The 20,973-nt window shown below is 54.8% G+C and overlaps 1 protein-coding gene across 1 annotated transcript in view; it reads right to left on the bottom strand.

The window, feature by feature from the left end:
• TRIOBP (TRIO and F-actin binding protein) overlaps positions 1-20,973 on the bottom strand; it is a 52,353-nt gene that overhangs the window by 22,756 nt on the left and 8,624 nt on the right. The window contains exons 5-9 of the mRNA XM_045187003.2: positions 15,391-17,725; positions 10,754-10,868; positions 8,897-10,045; positions 6,268-6,345; positions 3,992-4,129 (exon numbers count right to left, since the gene is read on the bottom strand). Of these exons, the coding sequence (XP_045042938.2) occupies positions 3,992-4,129; positions 6,268-6,345; positions 8,897-10,045; positions 10,754-10,868; positions 15,391-17,725 (3,815 nt within the window). The remainder of the gene's footprint in view (positions 1-3,991; positions 4,130-6,267; positions 6,346-8,896; positions 10,046-10,753; positions 10,869-15,390; positions 17,726-20,973) is intronic.

Below are 20,973 nucleotides of genomic sequence, written 5' to 3'. Positions count from 1 at the left end.
GGCGGCGGGGAAGCCAGGACAAACAGCGGCTGGACCGTGGGCAGGCCAATAGGAGCGTGGAACGGACCTGGGGGCGGGACCTGCCTCTACGGGACAGTCGCGGGAGGGAGGGCTGGTCCTCGGCGGGCAGGGCCAGCGGGTGGGGGTTAGGGTGGGGGCGGGTGCTCTCCTCTGCACTAGGCGGAAGGAACTGTTAGCGTGCAGGTGACTCCAGCCATCGCGCTGCAACGTGGGGTGTGGCCCTCACGTCACTTCGGCTACAGCTCCCCGCCCCAACAGCGAACCTGCGGACACCAGGGTTTGATGGGGACGTGGGCAAAGCTCCCAAAACTAACAATTCAGCCCACCCCCGGAGCCCTGCTTGTTACCAGTGTAATCGACTCTCGTCCTTACTACAGACTTAACAGGAAAGTGTCTTTGTCCCCATTTTACAAATGAGAAAACAGAGGCTCAGAGAGGTGAGCCGACTTCCTCAAGGTCACACAGTAAGAAGAAACGGCACTCGTGGAACGTAGTCTTCGCCCAAAGTGGGCCTTCTGTAAATACCCCCTCCTATAAGCGGGTCTTTCTAGGCTTAAGAACCTCGTTTTGGGTTCTTGTGTGTGGGTGTATACCCGGTTCTCACGTTCCTAGAGCATTTGGCAGTTTTTAAGAGGCCCTTTGCCAGCGGGAGCTCTTCTGAGCCCTGATGTAGAGGAGGGCCCTTTGGTGGAATTTGTTGCTAAATGCATGTAGTAGCTTGTGTGGCATTGTGATTCAAACCTTAAGCAAGGTTCTTACCGGTAACCTCTCTGCCTCAACTTCACCCTCTGTTAAATGGGATAATGCTCTTGTCTCATGGGGTCGCTATAAGGCAGAAATTGTCGTGTTCCCCCCCTCTCCCCTCTCTCTAAAATCAATAAACATACCCTCAGGTGAGTATTAAAAAATAAATAATGAAATAAAAGTAAGTTGGGTGGTGTGATGCCACCACTTAAAAAAAAAAAAGCCCTGGCTGGTGTGCCTCAGTGGACTGAGTGCTGGCCTGTGAACCAAAGGGTCGCTGGTTCAAATCCCAGTCAGGGCACGTGCCTGGGTTTCGGGCCAGGTCCCCAGTTGGGGGCACATGAGAGGCAACCACGCATTGATGTTTCTTTCCCTCTCTTTCTCCCCCTCTTCTTCTCTGTCTATAAGTAAATAAAATCTTTTTTAAAAATTTAAAAAAAGAATTGTGTTAATTTAGGTACCCTTTGGTAGAAAGGCAGGGGAGCTTGGAATAATTACCATTCCAATTATTCTGCCATCTCAGTTTGGGGGTCAAAAATTATTGCCATCATAATTATAATTAGTATGGCCATTTCACAAATAATGAAATGGAGGCCCAGGGAGCTGACGTTCTTTCCCGGTTTTCCCACCAGGAGTCTCTCCTCCACCCTGAGAAACACGGCCAGCGACAAGCTCATCTTCCCCTAGACACTGGCCTTTTGGCAGTGTCTGATTCTGAACAAACAGGAGACATCATCAACCATGAGTGCCTTGCCCAGTGACCTGGGTGTCTGAGGGCCTCCTTACAGGTTTCCCGGCCCCTGGGACTCCACTTCTAGTGCCCTCAGCCCGGTGACCAGACTGCTCCCCTGCTCAAAGTCCAACTCTCCCGAGGAAATGGATCAACTCTGCGTGCTTGTTCCAAGCAGTCTGCCTCCATCGTAATCTGGCCCCTGCCTGCTGTCCTCCGCCGTCACCCACACTCATTTTACATGCTGGTATACAACTCTGGGCGGCTGGAGTTCCCAGAACGAGCCGGGTCCTGTGTACCTTGGATGCGATTGCACATGTTGTTCTCCATGTGTCTGGGACACTTCCTTTCCTGGCCTCGGTGCCCCTCACCCCCAACACACACACACACACACACACACACACACACACACACACACTCCCTCTTTCCCTCCCCTCCCTCTAAATGTTTGCTGGGAAAATCCCTCCTCGCTCTTCAAGTCTCAGTCCAAAGGAAACCAAAGTGCCCCCAGCACAGAGTTACAATGTCCTTGTCTAATGCCCCCTGCGTCTGTCCATTCCCCCACTAACGTGATAGCCCCACTGCGTTCTAACCTGTCACATGTCAGTGTTGTCACCAAACTATGAGCTCCTTGTGGGTAGGGATGGAGCGTTTTGGTCTCAGAGCCTCGGCCCGCAGTAGGTCCTTAACAAACGGTGGTCAAATGAACGAAGGCACAAATGAAGGAATGCCTACCTTACCACCCCTTGCCCTGGTAGGACAGAGGCGGCACAGGCTCAGGGACCCAGGAGTGAGTTGTTAAATAGGCCCCCAAATTTGGGGGTCATTCAGTCCTAAACTGTTCTTCTACCGAGGATAACAATGTGAGGCTCGCAGAAGGGAGACAATGGCCCAAAGCCCCACAAGTCAGTGCAGAGACAGAACTCAAGCCCAGGTTCCCTGGCTCTTGACCTTGGACTAATTTCACTATCCAATCAAGAGATGTTTGAAGCTGCTTTAAGTAACTGCCTGGGAGGCTCCACTGGCAGATCTGTCCCCCAGCCCCTGACTGTCCGCATTCCCAGATGAGAGAAGCGCTGCAAACTCGCCAGGCCTCAGCTGCCACATCTGTCTCACGGAGAAAATCTGTGGAGACTCTCAGGCCTGCAGGGAGGGCTCAGGGAGACCCAGATGCACAGAGGCAGGGGCAGGGCATGAGGTCAGCCAGAGCAGGGTTTACGTCACCACTCTACCTCTTGTGTGATCTGGAGTTGTGATTTTAAAGCAAAGAGGCCCACCGTGCACTGAACACAGCTGAGCACATAGTAGGTGCACAATGCCGTACTTTCCCATGTATAATGCACACTTTTTGCCCAAGTTTTTGAGGGAAAAATAAGGATGCGTGTCATACATGGGAATTAGTACTAAAAACATGGGCAAAATCCAGGTAAATGCTGGTCAGCAGCAGCAGCGTCATTATCCCAGAGTCCTTTCCCCGTTTCTCTCCACTGGGGACTTAACCTGCCCCCTCCTGCCAAACCTGCTTCATGTTGGTAAGGTAGTCCGATAAGGTAGTTCTTGCCTGGGTAACTACATTTTTCTCAACATCCTCTTGCCTTGATTTCCAAAAGGCAGCAAAGAGGGAATTAGGAGGTGGATGGGAAAGTTAGTATTTGGACACGCCTGGCCCCAACACACCTCTGTGCATCCTCATCTCCCTGAGCCCTCCCTGGGGCCCTGAGTGTCTCCACGGATTTCTCTCCATTACACAGATGCGGCGACTGAGGCTCCATGAGTTCAGCTGCAGCCTCTCTCATCTAGGAACGAGGAGAATTACCGAGAGGCCAGCTCCTCTAAACCCTAGCTTGCTGACCTCAGGCAAGTCACCTCACCTCCCTGAGCCTTCGTCCCTTCATTTGTAAAATGGGTATACTGTCTCCAGCCTAGTGCTGGACCCAGAGCCAGTAAGAGGCTGAGAGTCAGCCTGTTGCCGAGAGAAGAGACCCCAGGAGCCAGCCCCCTTCTCTCCAGCAGTGAAGGGGGCAGGGGGAAGCAAGTCACAGCCGCCTCCCCTCCCTACCCTTGAGGAAACCCCGAACCAGAGGCCTGAGTGTTTACAGCCCTCTCTGGGCAGGGGATGGGTTACGTAATGCCAGATGTTTGTGAAACTGGCTCAGGCCCAGGGCTGAGACACACTTTGCAATCCCAGAGCCCCTCACAGGGCCCTCCTTCCTCTCCCACCCCCCGCCCCCAACCTGGCTCTCCTTGGCCCCATTGCCGACTGGGAGCTTTTGGCTGTGAAGACTGTTCAGTCACCCGTCACCTGGGAAGTGAGCAATCCCACTCACTTGCACGGGCGCTGGGGAGCTCAGGACTCTGCCGTTATCTCCTTTCTACTGTGGGGGCCCCGGATCCCCCCCTCTCAGCCTCTACCTCTCTTCTTGACTAATACCAACCTCCTCCCTCTCCTCCCCCCTCCCCACCCTCATCCCTCCCACCCCACTGGAGCCAGCCTACCCTTCGCCAACTGAGGACCCCCAGGGACAGCAGGAACGGATTGAACAGCGTGGGCCGGTCCCCGGGCATCCGCCATGAGGTCACCAGTCGGCCCTTGAGTGGGCTCCCAGCCTTGCCCTCCGCTGGCCTCTTGTCTGCCTGTCAAACAGGGTCCAGTGTTGGCCCCCAGGTCCCTTTAGTGGGGTGGGGGTGACTACAGCCTCCCCTGCCCGTTCTGCCATGCCCACCTCAAAGGCCCAGGGTTCCCCTTTCCTCTTCTCCCAGGACTGCCGAGAACAGAGCTTGTTACCTTTTTCACGTGACATGGTGTTTGCCTGACAGGGCTCCTAGGGCCCAGCACCCAGGGGCCTGCACTTCGCCGCCCCGACGCTGAACCCCAGGTGGCCAGCAGGAGGGGAGTGCAGGCCTCAGATACATGTTCAGCCCATGTAGGGTTTTCAGGTTATTTTGCATTCAGTCCCAATGTTAAATAATGAAGAGATTTAACCTGTCAACTACATATTTCTAAATTCTTTTGAAATATCTAACGATGTGGGACCCTCTTCCCCACGGCAAGAGCCATCTGGAGCCAAAGGGTCACACAAGCCCCACCCCCTCAGTCCCAAGTCTCTTATCTGCCTATTCTCCTCAGCTTTGTGAAAGGAAGGAATCGCAGACTCCTACAGCCACCTGTCCTCCCGTCCTGGGCAGAGCCCCCAAACGTGCCCCCTTTGGAGGAAACAGGCCCCAGTGAAGCAGAGGCATTTGCCAGAAGTCACAGAGCAGGCAGAAGTCAGACAGAGCCCCGGCGTCCCAGCCCTCCGGAATCTGGAGTGTCGCTGGAGGCAGAACACGAAGCACCAAAGCACAGGTCCTGGGGCGCTTCGGGGAAAGGCTGCCCCACCTTGCCACCAAGTCCCCCATCACAGCCCTGCCCACGAGGCTGTGACCTCCATACCGTTGCTCTGACCCACCTATGCCCACACCCAGGCATGCAGAAGGCGCTCGCTAAGTGTATGTGAGAAAATGACGGAGGCTGTTATCAACTGTCCAGGCTGCCTGGGGGAGGACTGAGAGGCTTCCCTTGTTGCTGGGATGGGCCCATTTCGTGGAGACTAGAGGGGACCCCTGTATTGCTATTTCCTCTTTGTTCACAAAACTCTGGCCCCAGGAAATATGAAGAAATAACCCCAAAAGAGGAAGCGCAAAGTTGCCAGAGCCCCTGTGAGAGCTGGAGTACCTTCAGTGACCAGTCCCCTGTCCCCTCCCAGTTCCCATGGGAAAACTGGCCTACCAAGAGCTCTGAACGCTGCAGCTACTGCTTTGCATGGCCATGCAAGGAATCAGGGCAGGGCCAGGCAGTAGCCAAGGGGAGCAGGGAGAGTGTGGGATGGGGGTCCTGAGCCCCTGTTCTAGTTTGAGTTCAGCCACCAACTGTGTGACCTGGGACAACATGCCTGCCCTTGTTTTCTCATATGCACAGTGAGGGGGGATGGGCAGAGTCCCCCCAGCTCTGAGTAGCAGCAGAGTCAGGGTTGGGGCTCCAGGCTGCCAGACAGACACCCCATGGAGCTTCTCAGGAGACGGTGCAGGGGACAGCAGAACAGCAGGGTGAGGAAAGCATAGCCCCAAGCAGCCTGTTTCCTTCCCCCGCTGCCCCGGGCCCTGAGCTCTGACTTCACCTCTCAGGAGGCTGAGGGTGAGAAGAACAGTTTGTTTGGCAGGTCAGGGGGAGGGACAGGACAAAGCAATGCATTCCAGCTGTAGCCAGGCCTCAGAGCGGCCTCAGTGGGCCCCACCCCCTGCACACATCTGTCCGGCCCGAGGAGCCTGGAGACCTCCAGCCCCAGCTGCCTGGCACTTTCTTGGTCCCTGTCAATGCTTCTCTGGCCCTAGCTCCTGGAAGCTCTACCCTTTCTCCCAGCCCGGCCAGCCCTCCAGAACCAGAAGGACCTTGTCTACAGGGACCATTGGGGCCAAACTGCTATTTGCCCCACGGAGGCATTCTAGCTTACCTTTCCAGGGCATTCTTGCAAGTTAAAAGCAGAGCCCTGGGCTCTGACCTCAGGATTGTCCAACCACCCAGGTCCCCAAGCCAGAAGAAGGCGGCTCTGCTATCCAGCTCCACCTGAGCCCCTCTTCTCAAGGCCCCGCCATGCACATGGCCGACCCCATTGCAGAGCCCACCTTGGTCTGGATGACCCCAGAGCTCATCTAAAGACCTCAGCCCACATTCAATCTGATTTCCCGTCTCTTCCCCTCCCCTCTGCATGTGCCCACACCCAAGACCCAACTACCGAGTCTGCCCGCCTCTGGTCGGTCAGTGAGTCTTGGCCTCCTCTTGCTGCTGCCTCCTCAGCCTCCTCTGGTTGGAACTGGAGATAAGAAAGAACATAGCTTAGTCCAGGTTATTCCCCAGCTTCCATCCATCTGTCTACCTTCTTATCCATCCATTCATCATGCATCCAAGATCCAACGTCAATAGATCCATGTATCCATGCCACCATCCAACGTCCATCCTACCTTATCCACCCACTCATCTGCCCAACATCCATTATCCCATTTATACATCCATCCTCTCCCCCTCCATCTGACATCCATGCACCCTTCCTCAATCCATCCAATATCCATTCATCCACCACCCATCTACCTGTCCTTCCACCACTCCTTCCCCATCCATCATCCATACTCCACATTTACCTGCCCATGCAACATCCATCCATCCATCCATCCCCCCATCACTCCATCCATTATCTAAGCAACACCCATCTATCCAACATTCACTATCTGTTCCATTCATCACCATGCATCTATCTATCTATCTACCCATCTGTCATCCATCCAACGTCTACTGATTATTTGTCCAGCATATAACCCCTATCCATCACCCATTCACACATCCATCATCGGTGATTTATCCATCATCTACCCATTGACCCACCCACCTTTTATCAGTTTCTTACACACACTTAAGCTTCCAATGTATTCACCAAACAACCATCCATGGAGCTGAGCTCCTCCACTGTGTGTAGCCCTGGGCCAGGGGCCATCAGTACAGAGATAAAGCAGGCGTAGTTCCTGCCCCCATGAGCTCATGTTTCTTATGGGAAATGACAACCAAGTATGAGCAGATAAAGGCTAGCAGAAGCACCAAGCCCAGAAGGGAGACACCACCAACCTGGGGGACACATCTCAGACCAGGGCACCTGATCTAAGATGTGAACAAGGAACAGGTGTTCAGTGAGTGAAGAGGGAAAGGAAGAGCATCCTGGACAATGGGAACGGCATGCACAAAGGCAGGGAGATGTGCTCGCAGAGCTCTGCAGCCCACTCAGCACAACTAGAGGGCAAATCTGGGGTGGAAGGAAGTCAGGAGGCCTTGAATGCCGTGCCAAGGATTTTCACAGAGGGTGAGCAGCTGGAGCCCCAGCAAGACCTGGTGAATGCTCCTGTTGTCATCTGTGGAAATGCCCTTAAGCACATGCTGCTCCTACCCCTCCCCAGGCACCATCTCCTAGACCCCAGGGGCCCCTGAGCCTCACGGTAGAGTAACTCTAGCTGAAGAATCTCTCTGCCCTCCATCTTCCCTGGGACCCGGCATCCCAGAGCCCACCGGGACACAGCATCGCACCCTCCCCGAGCTGCCTGTGATCCACCTGCCTCCCCAACAAGCCTGACAGCAGCTTCTTGTGCAGGGACCCCCAAATCTCACTTTTGTCCTGAGGGCAGAACCTAGCTGGCTTCTCCCTGTATCTCTGGTATCTGTACATTGAGTCGGTTAGAGGACAAATGGATGAACAAATTCAGGGGTGGGAGCTCCCAAGTCCTGCCGTGGGCTCTGAGGCCTCACAACAAGGAGGGGTAAAAGCCTGGGCTTTGGAGCCTACACTGTGATCTCTCTTCTCACGACTTATACAGGTGTGACCCCTGGCAAATGTCTAACGGTCTGAGCCTTGGACATGGCATAGCGTGTAAAGCTCCCAGACCAGGGCCTGGCACACACAAACCCTCTGGGTCAGATGAACGAGGAGGAGCCTCGCATCACCCCAGGGGTACCTGTCAGGAAAGGAGTTGGTCAGTGTCCAAACCCACGTGCCGTATTCCCGGGGGCTGAAGCAGCTGCAGGGCTCTGGCCTTCAGGACCTCCCCACTCATCACCTTCACATAAAATGCTCCAGACAGCACCAGGGCACCACAGACTCTGTGACCCTGCCCTGGGCCAAGAAGGCAGGGAAGGGGCTTGGAGCATCCACTATATTTCAGGCGTGGAGCTTACTTTGCACATGGGTCCTCATTTAAGCAGCCTGTCTCAGCAGCCAGCTCAACCCAATGAGCATATGCAACCTGTTCGCTGTGCCTGGTAAGGACCAGAGACAGGGCAGAGACGCTGTCCTGGACTGTGAGGAGCCTGGAATCCAGCGTGGGGAGGGGACACGACCAGACTGGCCGTGGTCCCAGCCAAGGTCAGGTAGGAACCACGAAGGCAACACAAACCAGGTGTCATGGGGCCAGGAGAGGAGGCGGCCCTGGCCACGGCATCTTGCTGAGACCTCAGGGTGGTGTGCACTGAGCAGACCTGGGGTCCACCCCTGCCCCAGCCCTGACTAGCCATGGAATCTTAGGCAAGTGGCTTAATCTCTCTGTCTCAGTTTCCTTATATGTAAATTAACAGTGCTTTTCTCATAAGGTTGCTATGGAAATTAAATGAGCAAAATACCCATAAGATACTCTGACCAGGGCTCAGAGCATAGTAAGTTCTCACAGAAGTGCTGGTCATTATCACTGATGTCTGTTTTGGCGGTTGGGAGAGGTTTTGGTCAGGAGGGAGGGTTGGGGCTGAGTTTTGGAGGCTGTGCAGGAGCCTGAAGGAGGCCTAAGGACCCTTGTCTGGGGTGAGGCTGCCCCTCAGAGGGGAGACTGACTTACCTCCCACTCTGATGAGCTGGGGCCCTCTGCAGGAACCCTACTCCCCAGCTGGTCTGGCTCCTCAAGACCAGCCATCGTTGAGGTCTCTGGTCCGCTTGTCACTTTGGTCTTTGGCCACTGGGTGGAGATGCAGGCAGGGCTGGGTGGCTGGGCCAAGCTCTGGGGCCATTGCCCGGGGCTGTGTCCATTGACTAGGGTGGCCTCTGCCCCTCCTTCAGGTTGGCTCTGTCTCTCTCGTTCAAGGGCATCCTTTGTGCCTGGGGAACCCAGCTCTGGCCCTGAAGCTGCGGCTGGGCCACCCCAGTGTCCAGCTGGGTCCTTTGGGGGCAGCTGGGCCTGCAGGAGCTCCAGGAGGCCTTCCAAATCCAGTCTTGGAAGACGGGAAGCAAGCGTTGGCTCCTCTGTGCGGGCCCAGGCCCCCTCTCTGGGTAACCCAAGAAGGCTCACCAAGTCCCTCCAGTCAAGCTCGAGTCGCCTCTCTGGGCCATGCAAGTGTGCGCAGACTCCCTCGGTTCCCCGGCCCATAGCAGCAGCTGCCTCAGGCCTCCAGGAATTCGAAAACTCTGCTGGGCCTTCCCTGGAGTTCTCTGGGAGGCCCACAGGCTGGTGAGGAGGACTGAACAGCTGCTGCAGGCTGCCCCAGCCCCTCTGAGCTGGCCTGTCGGGGGCCTTCTGCAGCCCATTACTGGGGGGCTCCTCCCAGGTCTGTGACTGCCCCCTGTAGCACGGGGGGCCACCCAGCTGCCCCCAGCTCTCCTCAGACTCCCTGAGCGCACCCCTCCATGTTCCCTCTGGAGCTCCGGCAGCCCTGAGGCTGGGCTCCCCAAGTTCCTGCCAGCCCCCCAGGCCTGGGCCCTCCTCCTGGCTGCTCCAGCCTCTCTCCGGGTGTCTGTGAGGGCACCGGGGCCCTGGCAGCTCCTCCTGACTCCGCCACCCACCCAGAGGCTGTCTTGGGCCTGCCCGGCCACTCTCCGCACGTTTCTCTGTTCGCGGCTGCCTCTCAGAGGTCCTGGCTGATGTCCTGGGGGGCGGTGAGGACCCCTGGAGCCGCCGGTCCCCCTCAGGTCGCCTCTGGGGGCTCCTGGGAGGAGGGGGCTCTGCTCGGCTCCTCCGGGCTGGTTCTGCCTGCTTCGCGTGGGGTGTGGTTACCTGAGGATGAGGTGAGGGGGTGGGTGAGGCTCCAGAACCCTGGCTGGGTGGACTCCGTTGAGGAGCACAGGAAACTAGGGTCTTAGCCAGGCCTCAGGGAGAGGCAAGCTGCCTCCTCACAGCAGCCTGGTCTAAAGCAGGTCAAAAGGTACCTAGAGCCTCTGCACTCCCTCCCTGGGGTCACCTGCTCTTCCCTCTCACCGCGCCCCCCCCCACCGCCTCAGTTCCAGAAAGAGACCTGCAAAGAGCTGCCCACTTTCCCAGCTTCCCCCTCCCCCGAGATATCGACTCCAACCTGGGCTATCAGGTGCACGAGTTTCCACTGCCAGTACTCCATTCCCCTGGCTCAGACCTCGCCCTCTAAGAGTTTCTTTACAAATAGAAACCCCCACCTTGGAAGAGACAGCCCTTAGTGCCAGACTGCTCTGTCCAAGGCTTTCCCCGAAAACTCAAGAGAGCAGCTACCTAACGAAGGAAGGAAACAGTACAGAAGGGCCATCTTCAAAGGACTAATTTGGGGTCCATCTCAATTTTTGCCAAGAAGTGCGGGCTCTTTGGGAGAGGGGAAAGCTAGACACCCATGACTGAGACTCTGACCCTTTCATAAAGGACCTCCCTTCCCAGGACCCCTACCTGGCACCTGGGGGAGGGAAAAGCAGTGGCTTGCCCCTTGGGGTACAGGGCCCGGGGCAAGCTGGCAGTGCTCACCTCCCTGCTGAGGGCAGGGCTGGACTGTCTTCGGAGAAGCTGGCTCTGACCTTGGCCGGGCCGCTGTGACCGCCCCTCGTCCCGGGCCTGGAAGGCCCCCGGTGCCTCGGACTTCCTATGAGCAAATGCAGCCGCCCCTCTGAGGGCCTTTGGGACTGTCCCCCTCCCAGCACCCACCTCCTCTACTCCCGCCCCCATGGGAGGAGATGGGAGATCCAGAGACCCGCAGCTCAGGGCCCTACGGGGGGATGACCTCTCGGGGCCTCAGTATCTCCATCTGAAAAATGGTGGTGGTCAGCACCACTCTACCTGCCTCGTGGGGCTGTTGTTGGGATTAAACAGGAAAAGGGATGAGCAGAGGCAGGGGTCAGCCTTGGCTGCCTCACTCAGCACTTCCTGTTTCCGAATGCCACCCAGCCAGCAGCCCGCCTCTCAGCCCCAGACAAAGGTTAGACTGGACTTTGTGGGAACTAAGATTTGTTGAGCACCTGCCAGTCACCAGGCACTGCACATGTGATCAGGATGGCGAGCATTGGTTGAGCGCTCCGTGTGCTCCAGGTGCCAAGCACTCGCCCCTCCTCCTGTCATCTCCCACAGCCCATGAGACGGAGATGGGAGATGTGGGATGCTACACGTCCCCATAGTCTGTTCTTTCTGCCATCTTTCTGTCCACACGGTAAGTTTGGACTTCCCAGGCCCATCTTTTCCCCCCTTGGTCGTAACTAACAGGGCTCCCGCACCTGGCCGTGAAAACTGTGGGCCGTCCCAGCTGTTGGTAACAAAGCCCAGCAAGATCAGAACGAAGAAATGTTCTCTCTTCCTGCACAGCTCCAGGAAGGCCAACGTCAACTGTCCCTAAAGTGGCATTTCTGAGACACCAGGCTTTCAGGCATTGCTGCCACATCTAACAAAGATAACCTCTCAGCTGTAAAAAGTCCCTAGTTCTACTTAGTAGTTTCACTTAATCATTGGAAGCCATGGTTATTAATACTTAACACGACATCTCTGTTGCACATAAGAACACCAAACACATGTAAGGGGTCAAAACAAAAGACCTGCCCATTGCCCTGAATATCTAGTGCACAGGGTCTGAGAGTCCGACTCCATCTAAACTGACAAATGCCCCGGCTGGTGTGGCTCAGTGGATTGAGCCGGCCTGCGAACCAAAGGGTCGCCGGTTTGATTCCCAGTCAGGGCACATGCCTGGGTGGCAGGCCAGGTCCCTAGTAGGAGGCGCACAAGAGGCAACCACACATTGATGTTTCTTTCTCCCTTCCTTCCCCTCTCTCTAAAAATAAATCAATCAAATCTTTAAAAATAAAATAAAATAAATAAACAGACAAATGGAGCTGTATCTCTGGTGGCTGAACTGAACCGGAAGAAGCCTGAAAAAAGCAGCCTGGTTCTGAGCCTTGGCCGAGCCAGCAATGAGGGAAGTAAGAGGAACCCCTACTCAGGTCTGAGAGGGGGCTGTGCTGGGCAATCTGCCCCAGCTTGGGAGCTATGCTGGAACACGACAGAGGCTTGGGGAGTAGATAAATTATGGGCTTGGGGGTCTGTTGTTGTCTACGGCTTTTACCAATGTCATTAGAACCAGGTCCATGAAGTAACTGGAGCTTTTAGCAGTTCTTAACAGCCGACTCAAAAGGAACCCAAGCTTCCCACTGCAGTAAATAAATGTTTCTAAGGTTGAGGGCTGCCTAATCAGGTTCAATTCTTAATCTCATTTGAAGTGGGAGAGCTTCCCTGCTCTGTGAGATCTGAGGCCTTAGAGGGCGTTTCCCCCAGAACCAGGGTGTAGCAGCCTCTGCGAAGCAGAAGCCCCAAGTGCGACTCGGTGGGGAGGGCAGCACAGCTGTGGTGGGGCAGTCTCCGTGTGGGTAGCGAGGCACACGGGCGTTCTCTCTCAAGTGAGTGCACTTTCCACACACACTACAACTTGCTCAGTTCCTCCTGAGAAGTCCCCCCTCCATGTGGAATTGAGAAGCAGGAACGAAGGACTCAGGTAGAATCTAAGACGCCAATGGAGACCCAGCCTTTCTGACACTGAAGCAATAGCGTCCTCAGGCCACCTGTTCCTGCCGGCCGGCCGCCGTGGCTTCACCAAGGGTGACAAAGGAAATCACTTTCCTTTGGAAGCTCAGATGGGCTCTTCCATCTCCACAGAGTATTAAAGGACAAAGCTGTCGAGTCAAGCAAATTCCATGAAGGCTCTTTTGAATTCAAGAGACAATGAAGTGCTTATATGATTGTAAGAGATCCCAAAGGCATGGGGAGGGGGGAGGAAATGAAGATATCAAGCCAAAATTCCTAATCCTTTAATGTGATAGCCCTTTGAGGAGAAGTTTCCAGGCTCAGTCAGTATAATGCTTGGACAGAGTAGAGGCTCAATAAATACACGTTGAGTAAGATGGGAGAAAATGAAAGTGCAGCTCTATAGCCACCCACTCACACATTCAGTCTTCCAGATACTTAGTAGGCCTTCAAATTTCACTTCCACAGGACAAATGGTTTTCTACTTAGAAAAAGTGCCATACAACAGGAGACAATTATTCAGTAGAGTTATAAAACCTCGGTTGAAAGGTAAATAATCTATTTCACCAAAATATATACATTAAATATATGCCATTTTTACATATCAATTATACGTCAATAAAGCTGAAAAAGATAAATAACCTATTTCAAAGAGATAAGTGAATAAAGTATCTGTGTAAAAACAATTAAGTGACTAATAAACATATAAATGAATTCCAGACTTCTATGATAAACCTTTCTCTCTCTAAAAGTCACTCTGGTAAGGAAAAAAAAAGATCAAGAAAAAGAAAGAAAGAAAGAACTACTGGTTTAAAGACCTTAGCATCCCGCTGAGTTATCAGATAAAGTCAGAGCATGCAAACTGAAGTCTGAGTAAAGATGGGCATCGCGGAAAGGCAAAGACAAAGGGGGTTTCTAGGCAGGGAAACTGTTCCGTACGCCACCACAGTGGTGGATACACGCCGTTACACATCTGTGCCAACCACAGAGCGTACACCAGCAAGGGTGAGCCCGAGTGTAAACTGTGGACTTCAGGCGACAATGATGTGGCAGTTTAGGTTCGTGGTTTGTAACAAGTGTGCCCCTCGGGTCGGGGGGTGAGGGGGTAGTGAGGGGAGGCTGTGCATGGGGGGAAACAGCCTGTATGGGAATTCTCTCTACTTTCCATTCAGTTATGCTATGAACCTGAAACTGCTCTAAAAATTAGTATTTGGTGTTTTTTTGTTTTTTTAAATTTACAAAAAGGCAAAGAAAGAGCCCCAGCAGGTGTGGCTCAGTAGATTGAGTGCTGGCTTGTGAACCAAAGGGTTGCCGGTTCGAATCCCAGTCAGGGCACATGCCTGGGTTGCGGGCCAGGTACCCAGCGGGGGCACATGAGAAGCAACAACACATTGATGTTTCTCTCCCTTCCCCTCTATCTAAAAATAAATAAAATTAAAAAAAATTGTTAAAGGCAAAGAAAGCATTATATTAGTAGTGGAGCCCATAAACGTTGCCCCCTGGGCGGTAAATGGATTGAATTTGCTGGAGAGGAAATGTGAAGAATAACAGAAAAGGTTTCTCATGCAGATTCTAGTGTAAGAGAAAATGTTGCCTAAGCGACAACAGAGAGAAGAATTCTGGATGCAAAATAGCACTCACTTTTTAGGGTGATAGAGACATTCTAAAATTAGGTTGTGGGGATGGCTGTACAACCTAGTCTTGGTAAATCCACTACAATTCATTGTACACTACAAGTTCTGAGACTTCTGGTCCTACTTTTTTGTTATTCTCTTGACCCTAACTAATGGAATTCCAGGCCTGATACTGAAAACTCCTGAGGCTGGAACTGCTGGAGAAAGAAATCTCAGCCAGTTGGGGGGTGGGGGGGACACCTCTCCCGCCTGCGGCTGCAGGGAAACAGATGCCCTGCTGAGTTGTCAGCTGCCTGTGCCAACTGCGCCACTGACCAAGGAGACTCGTGGGATCCCTGCACTTCAGGCGTTGTTGCCAAGTCCCAGGGAAGTAACCTTTCACCCCTAAAAAGTCTGATTCTGAGTTGTCTTCATTAAAATAACGGCTCTGGCCACATGTTTTAAATTGACATCTCCGTTTGCTGAAAGGCATGAGTGCCCGTGACGTTTCTTTGTTAAGGCAGAAAACAAATCACAGGCACTTTCTTCTCCGTCACATGAGGAGGGAAAAATATAAAACAAACCTGTGACTCTGGACCAAATGAAGGGTTTGAGAGTTTAACCTCATTTTAATTATTGTCCTAATGTTCTAATTTTACAGATGCGGAAATTGAGGCTCAGGTAGGTTAAATCACTTTACCAGGTCACAAAGGTGAGGAGTGGCTTTGACCCAGGATGTGAAGCCCACCAGCCAGACCCTGGTCTTTCTCTTACCCACGAGGCTATGCATAATATCACTTCATCGTGAAAAAAGACTCAGAACACAGGGAGAGAGAGATGAAGTGACTTGCCCAAGGTCCCACAGCCAGTAAGTGGCAGGTTGGGGGTCTGAACCCTTGCCATCTGGCAACCTAAGCCTTTGAACCTTCCACCTGCCCTGCTGCTGAGCCTCCTCCCCAGCCCACCTGGCTGACCCCACCCTGGGCTCACCTGCGCTCTTGCCCGAATAGGCGCTCCACCTCTGCGCGGCCAGGGCTGCGGGTTCGGCCCCCGTTGCTGCACTGGGGCCCTGGCTCCCTCTGCGCCAGCCTCCTGGGCGGGGGCAGGTCGGCCAGCACGGTGTACTCCTCCCTCTCCAAGTTGTGCCTGGTCTCCCCAGGGGGTGCTGAGCCCCGGGAGCCCCCTGAGCTACCCGGCGGAGGTGAGGGTGCCAGGTGTGCTAAGTCACTGGGTGGGTGGCGGGGTGGGGAGGAGGCTCTCGGTGCATCCCGGTGCCCGATGCAAACCTGGGGGGGCAGCATTGGGGAGCCATGCAGAGAGTCGGTGGAGGGGGCCAGGCTCTCCATACTAGTCCCAGGGGGGTCCTGAAAGAAGAGGGAGGGCTCGGGGGCCTGGCGTGGTGGGGATGAGAAGGAAGGTGCGTCTCGGTGTCCAATGCACACAGGGGCGGGGAAGTGGGGAGGCTCATGCAGAGAGTCTGTGGAGGGGACAAGGCTCTCGGTGCTGGCCCGGGGGAAATCCTGGAACAGGAGGGAGGGCTCAGGGGCCTGGCGAGGTGGGGAGGAGGCCCGGGGTGCATCTCGGTACCCAATGCACACAGGGGGGGGGAGCTGAGGAGGGTCATGCTGGGGGGACTGGTTCTCAGCGTCTGACGTGTCTGGGAGGAAGGGGAAGGGGTCAAACTGGGTGTGGCGAGGGGGTGAGGAGGCCCGAGGGGCATCCCGGTGTCCAATGCACACTGCCGGGGGGATATAAGGGGGTTCGTGGTGGGTTGATTCGCTCTCAGAACCATGGGGGTCAGGGAAGAAGGGGAATGGGTCATGTTGCAAAAAGCGAGGAGGGGAAGAGGCTCGGGGGGCATCCCGGTGCCCGATGCACACAGCACACAGAGGCTGGGAGGACTCGAACGAGGTTTGGGATGCCCCACGGGTAGTGAGGTATGGAGGCGAGGAAGTCCGGGAGGAGCTGTGGTGACCCGGGTTGTGGGAAGAGGCAGTGGCCCGGGTTGGTGAACTGTGCTGGGCAGGGCCGGAGGAGGCCTGGGGTGAGTCACGCTGAGCTGGTCTGGAGGGCGATGAGGTCTGAGGCCTGTCACCTTGGGTTGGCCGAAGGGCAATGGATGCCCAGGGAACCTCACTTTGCTTGGAGCGAGATGGGGAAGAGGTGCGCGGGCCGTCACTCTGGGTTGGCCGGAGGGGAAAGGAGGCCCAGGGAATGTCTTTGTTAGTACGATGGGGAGAAGAATTCCTGGGATTGTTCCGTTGACTGGAGCGATGGGAAGGTGATGGTCCAGGATTGTTCTGCGGGGTACAACACCGGGGGGAGGAGCTTCCAGGGTTGTCCCGCCGAAAGGAAGATTGTGGGTTGTCCCGCTGGGTAGAAGAGGTCCTGGGGGTGTTCTGCTGAACACAAGAAGCTCTGGAGTTCTCCCGCTGGGTGGTTCGGTTGGGAGAGGAACTTCTGGGGTTGTTCCGTTGGGCACAGGGTGTTCTAGAGTTTTCTCTCTGGGCAGCTCTGTTGGGAGAGGAGGCTCTGGGGTTGTCCCGCTGGGCACAGGACGTTCTGGAATTCTCCCTCTGGGTGGTTCGGTTGAGAGAGGAGGTTCTGGGGTTCTCCCGCTGGGCGGTTCGGTTGGGCGAGGAGCTTCTGGGGTTGTCCCGCTGGGCACAGGGTGTTCTAGAGTTTTCTCTCTGAGCGGTTCGGTTGGGAGAGGAGGCTCTGGGGTTGTTCCGCTGGGCACAGGGTGTTCTAGAGTTTTCTCTCTGAGCGGTTCGGTTGGGAGAGGAGGCTCTGGGGTTGTCCCGCTGGGCACAGGGTGTTCTAGAGTTTTCTCTCTGGGCGGTTCGGTTGGGCGAGGAGCCTCTGGGGTTGTCCTGTTGTGTCGAAGAGGTTCTGGAGAGGTCCTGTTGGGCAGCTCTGGGGGAAGAGGAAACTCGAGGATTGCTTCGCTGCGTGGACGAGGTTCTGGGGTTGTCCCGTTGGGCGATTCTTGAGGGAGAGGATGATCTGGGGGTGTTCCGCTGTGTGGAAGAGAGCCTGGAGGTGTCCTGTTGGGTGGACGAGGTTCTGGGGCTGTCCTGTTGGGCTATCTGGGAGGGAGAGGGAGTTTGGGGGGTGTCAGGTTGTGTGGAAGCAGTCTGGACAACATCCCTTTGGGCAGTGCGATGCAGTGAGGAAGCTCGGGGGGTGGTACTTCGAGGTCCGCTCTGGGGTGCTGCAGAGGAAGCCTGGGATAGCGCTGACCGGTGCCGCTCCAAGAAGTGCCCACTTTCTCCTCGGAGCTTCGCCCAGTGCTGTCCTGCGCTTCGGCTCTCACCACCAGTGTCTAAAGACAGAAGAGGCAAGTTGAAGGTAAGGGGAGAGTGTGCTTTGCAAACTAGGAGGTGCCCCAAGAGGGATGTCAAGGAGTTTCTAGCATCTAGGATTTGGCTACTTCTTCCTGGGCCTTGGCCTCCCGCCTGCAATTTGGGACCCTGCCACCAGGTGGACGCTGGTGATTGCCTTTGATCAAGGAGGTCACAAAGTGAAGTTCCACTCACCCCACCGCCCACGTGTTTAAGAGCAAGAAAGCAAGTATTTAGTATAAAATCCCACCAGGGAGGCGTCTGGTCCCGGTGTGGTATCCCTTCTCACTACACGGGGCTCCCCAGGGCCTGAGGGGGCAGGGCAGTGGGATTCGGCAGTGAAGTGGCAAGATCTGATGAATGTTTTAAAAGATGGCCCCACCTGCTGTGGGGTGGGAGTGGGGGTGGGGGGAGGACTAAAGGGGCCAGGCCTCAACCGGAGAGCTGGAGAGGACTCTGACAATAGTACCAGCCATCGGCAGCAGGGGCGTGGCCAGGGAGTAACGGCAGAGAAGGCGAGACGTGATGACAGATTGGAGGTGTGCTTCGAAGGCAGCCTGGACCAGAGCTGCTGATAATCGGATACGAAGGGTGAGGAAAGGAAGGAATCGGGATTTGGGGCCTGGGCCATCGGACTAGCGGTGGCATACAGCAGACTGCTGGAGAAGTGGGGTTGGGGGCGGTCAGGGTGCTGGTGGCCTCCACACCAGCCTCCTCCTCCCCCTCCTCCCCTGCTCCACATGCCCCATAAGCACAGTTGCCTCTGCACTGGCCGCTCCTTCTGCCTCCGAACTCAGATCTCAGCTACAATGTCGCCCCCCCACCCCAGAGGCCCTCCCTGTCCACCTGGCCACTTGCTCTCACAGTTTCCTCTCTCTCTTTTTTTAATCCTCACCTGAGAATATGTTTTTATTGATTTTTGACAGAGAGAGGAAGTGTGGGGGAGAGAGAGAGAAACATCGATGTGAGAGAGAAACGTTGATTGGTTGCCTCCCGTAGCATCCTGACCGGGGATCGAGCCTGAAACTTAGATATGTGCCCTGACCAGGGATCAAACCGCAACCTTTTGGTGTATGGGATGACAGTCCAACCCACTGAGCTACCCGGCCAGGGCTCCTGTCTTAATTCTCCAAAAATCAGTTACCGATCTCTGATCTGGCTTTTCATTTGCTTTCTGGCAGCTTCCCTCCGCTGGAACGACAGCTCCCTGGGAGGGTGGGTCTTGCCTGTCTTCTTCACTCTGGTTCTACAGTACTAGGACAGGGCCTGGCACACAGTAGGTGCTAATAAACACGCATCGAATGAGTGAAGCGAAGAAGCTGTGCTGCGTTCGAGGTACTACCATACACACCAGTGAACAGGTCAGTTGTCCGGTGCACTAGATAGAGTCCAGGGGAGAAGTCAAGGCCAGAGGTATGAACTCAGGAGATGTTGATTTTTCCAGGTAGTATTGAAAGCCAAGTGGCTGAGTTGCCGGGGGAGAGAACAGAAGGGAAACCAGGGCTAGGCTCTAGGGCATCCATGTATGAAGGTCAAGGAGAAGAGGCATCAGCAAAGGAGAGTTAGAAGGAGTGGCCAGTGAAGAAGACCCTGACCCTTTGCTGAGCACCCCTGTGCCCCAGGGCCCTAAATCCCCCTCGGCCGAGGCTGCTTGCACCCTGTCCCCAGTGCTCTGCTGTCAGCAAAAGGCAACACTACTGACACACACACCCAGGCCAGGAGCTGGGACCGTGTGTTCTCCTGTCCCCAGTCCATCAAGTCCACCTCCGAAGTCTCTCTCCTTCTGTCTCCTCCTCACCCACAACCACCACGCTGATTCAGGTTTCCCCATCAGTCACCTGGACAGCTGCAACGGGCTACAGAAGGGTTACAGAAACGGTGTGTGCATCACCCACGCAGTGACTCTTCACCCAGAGCTACCAGCTGTTAACTGTTTGTCTCATATGCTTTATCCATCCACCTACCTACCTACCTGTCTTCTCCCTGTCTCTCCCTCTCTCTGTTTACCTATCATCTGTCCTTCGTGTTGAACCGTATGAGAGTCGGGGTTGACACTTGACCCCTAACACTCTCCTAACGCGTCTCCTAAGAGCAAAGACAATCTCCTTCCAGTATCCACTCAGGAAATACAGCGCGGATGCGAAAGTGGTATCTGACATGCTCTTCACGGTCAGATTTCCCCGGCTGCCCCAGTGATGTCTTCCATGGCTACAACCTGCCCCACCCCTGATCCCATCCAGAACCCCACACGGCAATTTGCTTCCCTGTCTCTGTAGCCTTTCTAATTCAAGAACAGCTCCCCAGGCCTTTTTCATCTGTCACAGAGCCCTCTCAGGCCCTGGCCAGGTAGCTCAGTTGGTTATAGCGTTGTGCCAATACCCAAGACTGTGGGTTCAATCCCTGGTCAGGGTACCTACAAGAATCAGCTAATGAATGCATAAATACATGGAACAACAAATCGATGTTTCTTTCTGTCTCTCTCTCAAATCAATCGATATATATATATATATATATATATATATATATATTTTTTTTTTTTTTTTTAAAGAGCACCGTCAGTTATTTTGTGGAACATCCTTCAATTTGGGTTTGTCTGGTGTTTTGCTGGGATTAGATGCAGGCAGTGCATTTTTAACAAGAAGTCTTGGAAAGGGTGCCGCGTTCTCCCCTGTGCATCAAGGGGGCTTTGACCCCCACTAGGATGCTGAGTGGCCGCTTGGTTAAGGCAGATCAGCCAGACCTTCCATCCTAAGGGTGGCTTTCCCTCCGTAATCGATGTGTAGCCTGAGGGATGATACTTTGAGGTTGTGCGAATATCCTGTTCGCTGACAACCTCTCGCCCAGGAACTTAGCATCAGCCCGTGATTCCTGCCTGAGTCAGTTATCACTACAGTGGCTGCAATAGTCCCTTCACTGATTTCTCATCCCTCAGCCTAACCCTGTTCCAATTCATCCTTCGCACCTTTGCCCTGGTGAACTTCTTTAGGCACACATCCAATCGTATCACTCTCTTCCTCAAAAGCCTCCCATGGCTCCCTACTACTTAGAGAAGTCAGTCCATACTCCTTGGCCCAGTGTGGTCCAACCCACCTTATGCCCCTGTCTGCACTCACGCTGTGCATCCCAGATTACTCCCTAAGCACACCTCCAAGCCTTTGCCCAGGCTGTCTCCTCAGCCAGGGCGCATGTCCGGGAGGCACTTCTCTGAGAGCCCCTCCATGGATGGGAA

Source organism: Desmodus rotundus, chromosome 3, assembly GCF_022682495.2.
Source record: "Desmodus rotundus isolate HL8 chromosome 3, HLdesRot8A.1, whole genome shotgun sequence".
NCBI lineage: Eukaryota > Metazoa > Chordata > Mammalia > Chiroptera > Phyllostomidae > Desmodus > Desmodus rotundus.
This window is presented reverse-complemented; position numbering and strand designations above follow the sequence as displayed.